The sequence below is a fragment of the Lissotriton vulgaris genome, chromosome 4_1 (assembly GCF_964263255.1).
Source record: "Lissotriton vulgaris chromosome 4_1, aLisVul1.2, whole genome shotgun sequence".
NCBI lineage: Eukaryota > Metazoa > Chordata > Amphibia > Caudata > Salamandridae > Lissotriton > Lissotriton vulgaris.
The window spans coordinates 616879537-616891580 of record NC_141691.1 but is presented as its reverse complement, the minus strand read 5'-3'; the positions used below and the strand labels follow the sequence as shown (position 1 = coordinate 616891580).

At 46.5% G+C, this 12044-nt stretch overlaps 2 protein-coding genes across 2 annotated transcripts in view; one reads left to right on the top strand and one right to left on the bottom strand.

Moving 5' to 3' along the window:
* Positions 1 to 12044, top strand: part of YAE1 (YAE1 maturation factor of ABCE1) — a 618218-nt gene that overhangs the window by 108974 nt on the left and 497200 nt on the right. The window lies entirely within an intron of this gene.
* The window catches only part of RALA (RAS like proto-oncogene A), a 261565-nt gene continuing 257685 nt past the window's right edge, over positions 8165 to 12044 (bottom strand). Inside the window, exon 5 of the mRNA XM_086964861.1 lies at positions 8165 to 10056. Coding sequence (XP_086820987.1) covers positions 9934 to 10056 — 123 coding nt within the window. The 3' untranslated portion in view covers positions 8165 to 9933. The remainder of the gene's footprint in view (positions 10057 to 12044) is intronic.

Genomic DNA, 12044 nt, shown 5'->3' with positions numbered 1-12044 from the left:
GTATTCGAAGTCCTTTCTAGACAGGTTGGCTGTAGATGGCTACGAGTTCTGGAAAGGAACAATTGACCTTAAATCGGTTTGGGGTACCAAAGATTGGCAGGTACAAGGCACTGAGGCTTTGCACCGTGCATGTCTCATCCCGAATCACATGTTGTTTCTAAATTCATCCATTTTCCAGACAACATGCTTTGGATTGGCTACTTCAAAAAAAACTAAATGCACCAACCATCCCAGATTTAGAGGAATATTTAGGTTGGGGTAATTATACTGAATTGCCCATTCATGAGTTGCAAGCTCTATTACACAATTCATCCTTTAATGTTTCCAGTTTGGATTCCAAAGGTTGGCTGATGTGGCATAGGAGTGCTGATTCTTGCCAACGTTGTTTTCTGGGTTTGGCTGAAGGGTTCACAGAAGTCAGACCTGATCCCCGTTTTGCAGAAGATTATACTGTCACAACTTATTCTGTGGGGAAGCTGTGTCAGACTTGGTTACAACATTCCACATTGGCTTCAGTTAAACTACATCTGTCTCAATTAACTGAAACTGTGGATTTGAACGATTTTATAAAAAGGCCCAGCTAAAGGTAGATCTAAACGATGGCTTTATGCGATTTACAATGAAATTTGGAAAGTTTCTCAAATTGAGGCTGCTAAGCGCCTAAGAGCAATTGATCAAGCAAATTTAGAAAAAGTGCTTGCAGTTGTCGACAACAGTATTAACACGCTTTCTTCCCGAATTTACACGTTGAACAATATTGTGTCTTCTGTTGTTGACATTGTACATGATGAAGTGTCCGTGTTGTATCATGGTCAAAATCAATTGCGTAATGCAGTTTGCTTGGATACTGCAGACTCTGAAGGCTGATCGAGTGCCTTGGAGTTATATGAACGTCTCATCACTGTTTGCCCCATTTAATTTGACAGAAAAACAGCGCATGCTTTCCATGCGAGATGCATCGTTTTCTATGTTACACATTGAAAAATTAGAATCCTTGCCCTTTTCTGTGGCTGAGGTTACTGCTGCTACATGGCTTATCCATGGTATTATTACCTTGCCTTTTGCAATGTTTAAATTTACAAATTGTATGCAATATATAGCTATAGGGCGATATGAACCGTTAGGCAGTGCTTTCCTCCATGAGACATGGTCGTTACCATACACATATAGATGTCTTAAGGAGGGAAATGAAGTGAATCTGAATGGTGAAGAATGTACACAGTCGCCTGACCGCTCACTAATATGCAGAAACATCCAGTTGCATGGTTCTTGTAATCAGGACAAGCCTAATTTAGCCTGTGTTTTGAAAGGCACACCGGTTCCTGCAATAGTTCCCACATTCACTTTATTGTCTAACGGTAGTTATTTACTTTTGAATAACGAAATGTGTTGTGGGTTAATGGTCGGTATCGCCTATGTGGTTACTGTGTGGTGTGTTGCAAGAACGTGTTATATCCACCCACGCAATGGTTTGAGCCGAATAAGAGCACTATTGTCTCAAAAACAGGTGGCTCTGAGCTCGGCCCGCGAAATATATGTTCTTCACATAGCTAACACACGCACAGAGGTGCAGGCACTTTTAAATACTGATTTGCCGTTTCATTTCTGCGAGCTGGTTCATCAAATCTTTAATGCCTCCTCCACAACTGGCCTAGCACATTTTTTTAAATTGGTTAGCAGTGGTCTCGTGACTACGTTTGAAAAAGTATTTGGTATTATCCCTGCATTCTTTCATTCTATATTCGCAAGCTTGTTTGGCGGATTCCCTGTTTTGTTGGCTTTGGCTGCAGGCGTTCTGGTGATATTTTGCTTTATTAAACATGGATGCCCATCCTGCGCAAGGAAACGCTCAGCCCCTACTGATGCAGTTTCGCAACCGGATGCTTGATTACTATGGCTCCTTACAGCTTGCGACTTTAAGCACGGCTTTTGGATTATCGTTCCGATTTTCCTTTTTCACATGTGTCCAGCCTGTGTTTCATTGCCTGAGCTGTGATTTCGACTGGGCCATTGATTTGTGTCTCTGCTTACCGACTTCTCCTGACGTCGATTTTGATCAGCTAATGAGCCCCGTAGTTGCTCACGAGTTGGTTTGTTCTGGCGAAAGGGTTATGGCAGTGGCAGCGATGCATGGACTAATGGGTCAGTGGGACATATCCGCAGCGGCGCATAACTTTCTGGCACATAGCATTCTCGAGAACCCACTGAGTTGTCCTCTGATGTTGCTAGAGGATTCAGTGCTGGAGGAGCACGTATGTTCTTTCCCATTGCTTAATTGGATGGCTGAACTGTTTTCGGATGATGACAGTGATTTCATGTTGGAAGCTGTAGCTACCTATTTTGCATATTCATTCAAAGCATGAGTGACTTTGAAGACTTTCATTATTATGGCACATGACTTTTTAGTAATTCTGAATGGTGCCTTCTTTATTACGAACATTCGACTTTCATTTGTTCTAGGCCAGTGAAATTATAGTTGGCCTTAAGTTCGAATTTTTTATATCTTTTGTGTGGCCACTGTAGGCGTTCATACATATTTTTTATTATTAAAAACATACATACATTTAGCTTGGCTCGATATTATTGAACTTTGCTTTCATGTTTTGCCTCTCATATAGTATTGGCTTATATTTTCTTCTTTTTTTAACCGTCCTCGGATAATTGGGGGGGTGTCATATGGTTACTGCGTTTCTATATATTGTGTTAAGTTAGCATGAGTTTATTAAATGTTTAAACAACATATTTTCCTTCGGCTTCAGTTTGCACACGACACCTAATTGTTATTGTAGCTTTCAACCTAGACGAAAGATGTGATTTATTTGAGAATAACATGTTATTGCTCTGATATCAGTCGTGCTTGGTACAACTGTCTGCACACTGAGAACTGCACCCTCTAAGAATAACCTAACACAAGGTTGCTGAAAGCCTGATCCTCGCACTACATTAGACATAACACAAATAATGTTACTGCCAACATTGGGCTCTACGCTGGTTTAAGATAGAGTTACAGGGAATGAATCAACACACTTGATGCTTCGCATGCAGAGAGCTGGTAGCTGTTGATGTGATCTACTCCTACTGAGATTTAGAGGTATGGGCCCGCCCTGCTAGAACCCAAATGAGACCTTCTTAGATATAATATAATATGCTAAATAGGGTGCGCGAAATATAGGTGATACAGAATTCTAAAGATTTTTGCATCATAACATGCTATCACCTTTTGCTTACTATGGATTAGTGACTATGCTGCTAACTCTGATTTTTATAATATGTATGTTGATATTATATAAGATACTGCGTTTGAGAACTTTGCATTGAAAAATAAATATTTCAAACTTGCACGTGTGTTTTTTGCCTCCCAGTTTCGGTTTGTAATGATTATATAACGAAAGAGTGTTCCACGATACCTGAGGTACTCTAAGTTCATGTTCTGGTTTGTCTAAGTCATTGGGAAGTTATTACTACCGATGAGACACTGTAGCTAGCTTGGTAAAGGGATTTCTGAAACTAAGGTGAGTTTTGGGTCACCCTAACTCACCCAGGTTCTAGATCTTTGTGCACAGTTCTGTGGGAGAACGGAAACCCTGCTACACTACTTTGCCCGAAGGATTGAGGAGGCCATTTCTACCAGTAAAGAAATCTTTCTGGTGGTGAAGGAGTTTACTTCACCGGCTGCCATTACGCCTAAGCGCTCCTTTTCGGAACCATGGGTGACCCAAATGGCAAGCTTTTTTGCAAACAAGATCAAAAGTATCCAGGAAACTTCTCCTGCTGCGGTAATTGGCGGCGTGTCTAACCCAGTACCCCTTTCCCCTACGGCAGCCGTTGGGCAGCCCACTCTGTTAACTCCCCATCTAGAGCCTTACGATCGGCCGCGTTGACATTGGCCACGGTCCCGGCAATCAGACGTGCGCGGAACGGGGGCCGGTCGTTTAAATATCTGGCGCCGCGGGCATGGAATGATTTGCCACTCGCACTGAGAAAGAGCGAGAATTTGGCCGTATTCAGGAAAGAGCTTAAAACGTGGTTGTTCGTTCTCTGATCTCGCCCCTGTCTCTGAGGTTATGCTGTGCTGGGTCTGATAGCGCCGGGACACTCTTGTTTGAGTAGCTGAGCGCTCAATAAAACCTACGATAACATAATGTAACATAACATAACTCGATAGACTCCGTAGACGCTGGAGAGGGCAGACATATGGCACAACATTCTCAGCACACGCACGCGGCACACTGATTTGGGTGAGGACGCTCAGGTAGACACGGAGGGGAGGTACTCTCTGGCAAACGGAAGGCTAAACTGGCAGGAGGTCCTACTGGGATTCCTTTTATGCCCCAACACATGTGAACCCTTATTCCTGGCAAGCCTAAACCAAACCCTTCACCCTTACACGGGCCTCCCATGGTTACTGGGGGAGGGGAGATGGTCTACACGCAGCGCGAAATCCACCAGACGCTGACTGACCACTACAGACAATTATATATGGCCCGCGGTACTGGCCCTAGATATATACTGGTCGAGTTTTTAGACTCCATGGTCCTGCCTGTTGCCACTGATGACCAGAAGGACATGCTCATTGCCTCTCTCTGGAGACGCGATTCAGGCCTTGGCGACATGGAAGTCCCCGGGGCCAGACGGCCTGCCAGCCGAATACTACAAAAGGGAGATCCTAGCGCCCAGGCTCCTCCAACTGTATAATGCAGCGATAGACGCAGGTTTGTTCCTACCATCCTTGCGGGAGTAATTTCTGGTTTTGCTGCCTAAAAATTACAGAGACCTTACAGCGCTGGGCTCATATCGCCCACTGGCCAAGCTTAATGTAGACTACAAAGTATTTGCCAAACTCCTTGCAGACCACTTGGCGCCAGTGGTCCCTCACTTACTTCATTCGGATCAAAATGGCTTCGTGCCGGCGCGGGGCACCTCCCTGAACCTGAGGAGATATTTCAGGGTAGCGGCGGAAGCAACCAGAGACTAGCCTAGAGCAGGGTGCCTGGTGTTAGATATGGAAAAGGCCTTCGATTGCCTGGAGTGGGGCTATCTGAAGGCAGTGTTCGAGAAATACGAGCTAGATGTAGACTTCCTACAGATGGTTGTCCTCTTATACCGAAACCCAGTGGTTCGTGTGAGGCTGGGACCCTATGTCTCTGAGGCAGTGGCGGTAGGCAGAGGTACCTGACAGGGGTGCCCTCTGTCCCCATTACTCTTCGCACTGGCCATAGAACCCCTGGCTGTGGCCATGCGACAGACCCTGGGTGATGGCATTCCTCTGGGTGATGGCACCCACCAGGTGTCACTATATGCTGATGACCTGCTGGTATTTGTCAGGGATGTGGGCCGCATCCCGGAGCGACTGTACTGTCTGCTGAGCCGTTTCGCAGAACACTGAGCTACTGGTGAATGCAGGCAAGTCTTGCCTCTATGCATTCAGCGGCAAGGTGGACGATCCGGGTTCCAGCTGCATGGCACGAGAGTCCAATGGAAGGCGGACACAATTAAGTACCTGGGAATCCAGATTTATCGTCAGCCGTCTTTGACGGGAACTTGGGACGGGCGGTGACAGCGCTCAGATTGGTTTCTGGTCCACGCTCCCGCTGACGCCCACGGGCAGAGTGGCCCTTGCCAAAATGGTCATGCTCCCTCGCCTTCTATACCACTTCACCAACCTGCCTTTATTTATACCCGTTTCCTTTTTCTCGATGCTCAACAAGGTCCTGCGCGACTTTATTTGGGGCATGTCCCGACACCGGCTAGCGCTCGGGAAACTGTTCTTTCCCACTGACAGAGACGGATTAGCCCTGTTTCGAGCATTAATACCTGACTGCGCAACTCCAATGGATCGCCCGCTGGCTAGCGGACAGGGGGAGGGAGTACACAGCTACGGACAATCCACTATATACACTAGAGCGAGTCCTTGCGCTATTCCACCCGTTAGCGACTCCGGCGCATCCCGCTCCGCTGCGGTTGGCATATAAATGTTTCCGTAGGGCGCTGCAGCTCACGCGGACAGTGCTCCCCTACGCACCGGTGGTGCCTCTGGAAGGCTCGCCGGGAGGGTCCTTACGCACCACATGATGGGAAGATGGCACGAAGCTGACATTCAGACTCTAGGCGAGCTATACAGAGATGGGACACTGATACCATACTAAACAATGGTCGCTGATGATGGGCTTCCTCCGGGGGGGGGGGGGCTCCTGCTACACCGCTCCCTTCTGGCACACATGACGACTAGGTGGGGGGATGTGACAACAGAGCCTAAGCAGCATCTAACTATACAATACGTCATGGGTAGGGGCAGACACCTAGTAAGATGGTTCGCTGCATCCTTAACAGCGCACAGGGAACTAAATTTGGACCCACTGCGCGGCAAATGGGAGCGAGATCTGGGGCGAGCACTCGCTGATAAAGAGTGGGAGAAAATCCTTAAAAGTTCAGTGCGCATCCCCAGAAACATGCGCTTCCGCTAAATCCAGGTATATATTGTTCACAGGGTTACCGTACTCCAGCCTTAATTAACAAATACTTCCATAGAACTGATGCGTCCTGTCCAAGGTGCGGTGAGAAGAATGCCGATCTTCTCCATCTCCTGTGGAATTGTTCTGGGCTGGGCAATTACTGGGGGGACATTAGTGGGCTCCTTAAGCGATGTACTGGACGCACCATCCCCTGTAACTGGCCTGAATTCCCCTTACACCATTTTAAGAGGCCTCTCAAAGATAAGGTATCGTCCTGTTTCCTGGACCTGGGAATGGTAGTGACAACGCGTCTCCTCACCAAGAGGTGGAAGGCGCGGGATCCTCCTAGCGTGCGGGCCTGGACCCTGTCCCTCCAAGCATGGGCCCGGGCGGACTGGACAGCCATACGGCGGGAGGAAACTGTGGGGCTCCGCAGGGAACCTATTGCAGAGCACTGGGAAGGTATGATTAACGCCCTACAATCAGCAGGCAGTACTGTGAGAGGGGGAGTGACGGGGGATTAGCCGAGCACATTGGGCGCTAGGGTGGCACACTGCGGACATTGCCCCTGACATCCAGACTGGTGCAATGCACGGTGCTGCGGCACAGGGGAACAGTGGAGGTGGGAGGTGCATGCGGACCGGGGTTGGGGGGACTGTCGGGGGCGGAGATAGGAAGGGAGACGGCACATTCTGTATATCTGTGACCATGCCGCAGTTTGTTTGTTCGGATTTGAAAAGAAATTTTACTGTTCTTCTATGAAAATCATTTCTGTGTACAGGGCTGGGCCGCACAGGCCCTAACTGGCTGTAGACATATCCTGGTACATGTACTAAACCCGGTTATATCCATGTGTCTAACTGCAACGCTCAGGGGACTTAACATGCTACATACGCACGGAACGCTTGTCATAATCGCAGCGATGTAATGTATGGAACGCCGCAAGTATTGTAATGCCTATAAATATAAATGCCAATAAACAGATTTGACCAAAAAAAAATTATTCATAATTATCATTGTTCGCCAGAGTGTTACAGAGACAGTATTTTTGATGTTGCAGCAGCCAACACGTTTCATACTTTAGCGGTCAGTAGGACCAGGGCTTTCTCAAGGCTTTTAAAATCTGAACAGACTGTGTCATGTCGAGTAGTATTTGACAAAATATTTTGCATCAAGAAAAAACCAGTATATTTTATAATAATCGATAAGCAGCAGGTCCTGGGTAAAAGCCCTTGTACGAACTAAAAGTATTTCCATAAATAAATATAATCAAAAGAACTTTAACATTAACTAAGGAGGAGCATGTACTCCTCGGTTTCCCTATTCTTACAATAAGAGGTCAGTAAGGTCCAGTACCTCGAGTTAACCTCATCCCTTTACCTATAAGAGATTGGCAATACCATCCAGGAACAGGATCTCTGGACCTTTTTTTGCTTACCCACAACACCTCAAATGTTCGTCAGTGTATTGTGTTTTTTATACCGCAGTTTTGCTGGTTTCTAAACTATCAAAAGACAATTTACACTTAAGCCCCACCTACACATACAGTGCTACACGGCTAGGACCTCAAACCACACTCACCTAGTGCCAGGGTGCCTCCACCTCTGTCTTGATATGAGAGATCCTGGTGTTCCAATGCCAGATATATCAGAGCACACAAAAGGCCCCCAACCACCCTTTTTTTTTTTTTTTTAGTAACCACAGGACACAAGTTACAAAAGTGAAGTTTTATTTGTTGTCAAATGGCTCAAATAGCAAATAAAAGCACTGGAAAAGGGCATCAGCCTCACACATTAGATTGCGGCTGCCGGCTTCATCTCACCTCAGTGTTCAGCATGGAGTTATCAAAGTAAGTGAAAACGTTAGTGGTTAAAATCCCTGGTTACATTATAGAAATGACAATGAAAACTAAAGCATGGCCAACGTGGCCATTTTTACTTCTCCTCAGCTTCACCTTAATGATGCACACTGTACATACTTAGAGTTACTTCTACAAAAAATGCCATAACAAATACATATTTTACAGGACAGAAGTGGTCTGGTTCTAAAGTTCCCAAAACACAATTTCATTAGCATTTAAAGGAATACGTTTACTAGGTCTCAAATAATCTTTAAACATAACTATTAAAAATACAAACGTGATGCGTGGAATTGATGACCCTTTTCCTTGCTCTTATATTAACTAACCCATAGTAAATTTCACGAAGCCCATGAAAGACACTGCCTTATTTTTGTTTGAGAAAGGGTCTTTGTGCCAAAACCCAGTGCTATTCTGAAAATAGAATGAACTGAGCCAAAGCATGGTGGTCCGGGGACTCTGCATGGCAACAATTTATATATCCAATCAAGGTTCTGGAAAACAGTGCTGTTTTTTTAGTGTGAACTAAAACGAAAGAATATAAAAGCTCTCATACAGAACAAAACTTCAGCAAGCGCAGAATACAAAATGTGTTGTAGTTTATTCGGCCTTCCTGACACTGAAGAGCCGCAGACAGAGAAACATACTATTTTAACATAGAAGGTCAACGTTTTTCAACAGTAAGTGCTGAATAAAAAGCTTATAATTAGTGCCAATATTGACTATCACTCAGTCAGCGGTACAGACAAACAGATAAAGCATGTGCACAGTCACCCAGCGTTTCTTGGGTTAGTGTCATTAAGTAAAGGACAGAGACGTAGTGCAAAAGGCCCTGTACAGTCTATGTTGTAGCGCATCTTTCAGCATTACAGCTTTTCATTGCTTATTTATAAATCAATGTTCTAGAATGTTCTTACATTACAGGTGACTAGGATGTGCTTCGAGTTTCATGAGTATGGCACACGTTTGAAGACCAAACAGATCTGGTTCCTAGCGCTATCCTTCACATAAACACTGCACATCACATGAATTTTATATTTGGAAATATGGTTCGCTTTCAAATTAAGGCATACTGAAATGTTACAGAAACGGTTAACACCACCACTAATCTACTTTATCATTTCACATAAGACTCACTAACATTTGCAACAGCATGTAAAGAGTATGAATCACACTGCCTCAGTCAAGGATTTGCATAACTTGTAACCGATCGATAGAGCAGCCACATTTGTTTGCTGTGCTATTTTCTATTTCCATGTCAATAAAACAATAAGTATGGACATGAAAATGAGTGAAATGTGTTGACGGACATAATTAGGATCTGGAAAAAGTCACACTGAGTGCTAACCTGTTTTACAGTTTAAGATTGCCCACGGACTCCGCTTTCTGCATTTGGTCGAATGATGTTGATGAAGGCAGATGAAGAGGCTTTTAACATCTCAGCAAGGCCATAATCAAGGTTTTTTTGTGAACTCAATTTCGATATTGTTCCAATTCACGTCTTTAGTGATAAACCATTTCCAGAAGCCAAACGGTATTTCAGTTAGTTGAAACCTTGAACGGCGGGCGCTCAAATTTAGGGGCATTATTATTTAAACAAAATGAAAAACTGAGTGGCTTAGATTATAAAATGCAACATCTTTCACGGATTCTCTTAGCTAGACTTTTTCTCTTCTTCTTCCCATTTTTCTCCTTACTGTCTTCCATTTTCCGGGCACGAATTTCACGCATTAAATCAAAAAATACCTGCCAGAGGGGGAAAAAACCAAACACGAAGTGAGAAGAATTTAAGATATGCAGGTAACCATATTTGCCAGTTATTTCATAATACTCGGAAAATGTGGACCTTTGGATTTAAACTGTTATTCATTATATTTACATGTAAATATTGTGAAATGGCTCCCAGGCAACACTGGAAAAACTGTCACCACCAGCAAGTAGGACTATGGGAACAACTTCTTCTCTGGGATTACCAAGAAACACACTAGACTACTACACACCATCCAGAACTCAGCAGCCAGATTCAGCCTCAACCTCCCACACAGAACTCGCATCACACCATACCTTGGGGAGCTCCACTTTTCCAGATACACAAAGGGGCTCATTTCAAACTCCTCACACATTCAAGGCACTACACAACTTAGGCCCTACCTACCTGAACAGTTGAATCTCCTATCAACCACCCAGACATCTCCACTCCACTGGATTTCTACTCGCACTCATCTCATGGATACACAAAAGTAGATCAGGAGGACGGGAATTCTCTTACACCAACCCTAAAGCATGGAACAGCCTCCCACTCCACATCAGTGCTTCCTCCTCTCTTCATGAATTTCAGGCGCTTGTGTGTCAAGGACAGAACAGTGTTGGTCTGGGGAGGGAATCGCTGGCAACCTTCCTCCTTCCTCCTCCCCCCCTCCCCCCGTGGGCCACCAATCCATGGGCTCCCACCAGGGATGACAATGGAAGCCGCTACCGCCGACAACCCCCTGGCTGGGCACTGTTGGCGCACGCACGGCACACCAACATCATCACAGAAGGCCAGGGAGATGCTAGAAATCAAGAAATCATCGATTGCTTCCAGCGAATAGGAGAAAAAATTAGTTTGGAAACGGCGACGAAAAAGAGGCACGGAGGGGGAAGAGTTTACCTTGCTCGGGTGCCTCTCTGCAGTGCATTCCTGCTGTGCGATCTCAAGTGGGGTCGTGATCTCGCAGCAGGAATGCACCCATTAGATCACATGGGATTTTTAAAAACATTTTCTGTAGGGGAGCGGCCCCTTGGGCAGGGGTTGCTCCCTATTTATTTGGGCACTGTTTTGGCGGATTTCTGCCAGGGGGCAGATCGGCCTTATTTCTAGGCCCATCGGCCCAAAAGTGGGCAGAATGCCACCAGACACCAGGGGTTCAAAGTTATTGATATGTTGGGAAGCAGCCTCTTGAGCAAGAGTCGCTCCCCATTACAACGGCATAGTTTGCCCCACCCCCAGCACCAGGGTTTGATCTGCCTTAGTTTTAGGCCCATCTACCCACCACTAGACACCAGGGATTCAACTTATTTAAATATTGCGGTGCAGCCCCTGGGGCAAGGCTCGCTCCCCATTATGAGGGCAATATTTTGGCCTTTTTCTGCCCAACCTGGGGGCAGATCGGATTTTTAGGCCCATCTACCTCCAAGTGAGTCGGAAAGCCACTAGACACCTGGGATTTTACTTATTTATATGTTTGGGAGCGGCCTTTGGGAAAGGGTCGCTCCCCATTATAGGAGCAATATTTTAGCCATCTTCTGTGCCCCCCAGGGGCAGAATGGCCTTATTTTTAGGTTCATCTGCCCCCAAGAGGGGCAGAAAGCCAGTAGACACCAGGGATGTTCTTTATTTGTATGTCAAGGAGTGGGCCCTTGGGCAAGGGTCACACCCCATTATTGGGGCAATATTGCGACTGGTTTCTGTACATGTTTCATGCACTGGTTTCTGCACATGCAGGCGGCACGGGCGGCTAGGCCCCAGGCTGGCGGCGTGGGTGGCCCGGCCCCAGGTAGGCGGCGCGGGCGGCCCGGCCCCAGGCAGGCGGCGCGGGCGGCCCGGCCCCAGGCAGGCAGCGCGGGTGGCCCGGCCCCAGGCAGGCAGCGCGGGCGGACCCAGGCAGGCGGTGCTGGCGGACCGGACCCAGGCATGCGGCGCGGGCGGACCTGACCCAGCCAGGCGGTGCGTGCAGGCCGGCGCTTGGCAGGCG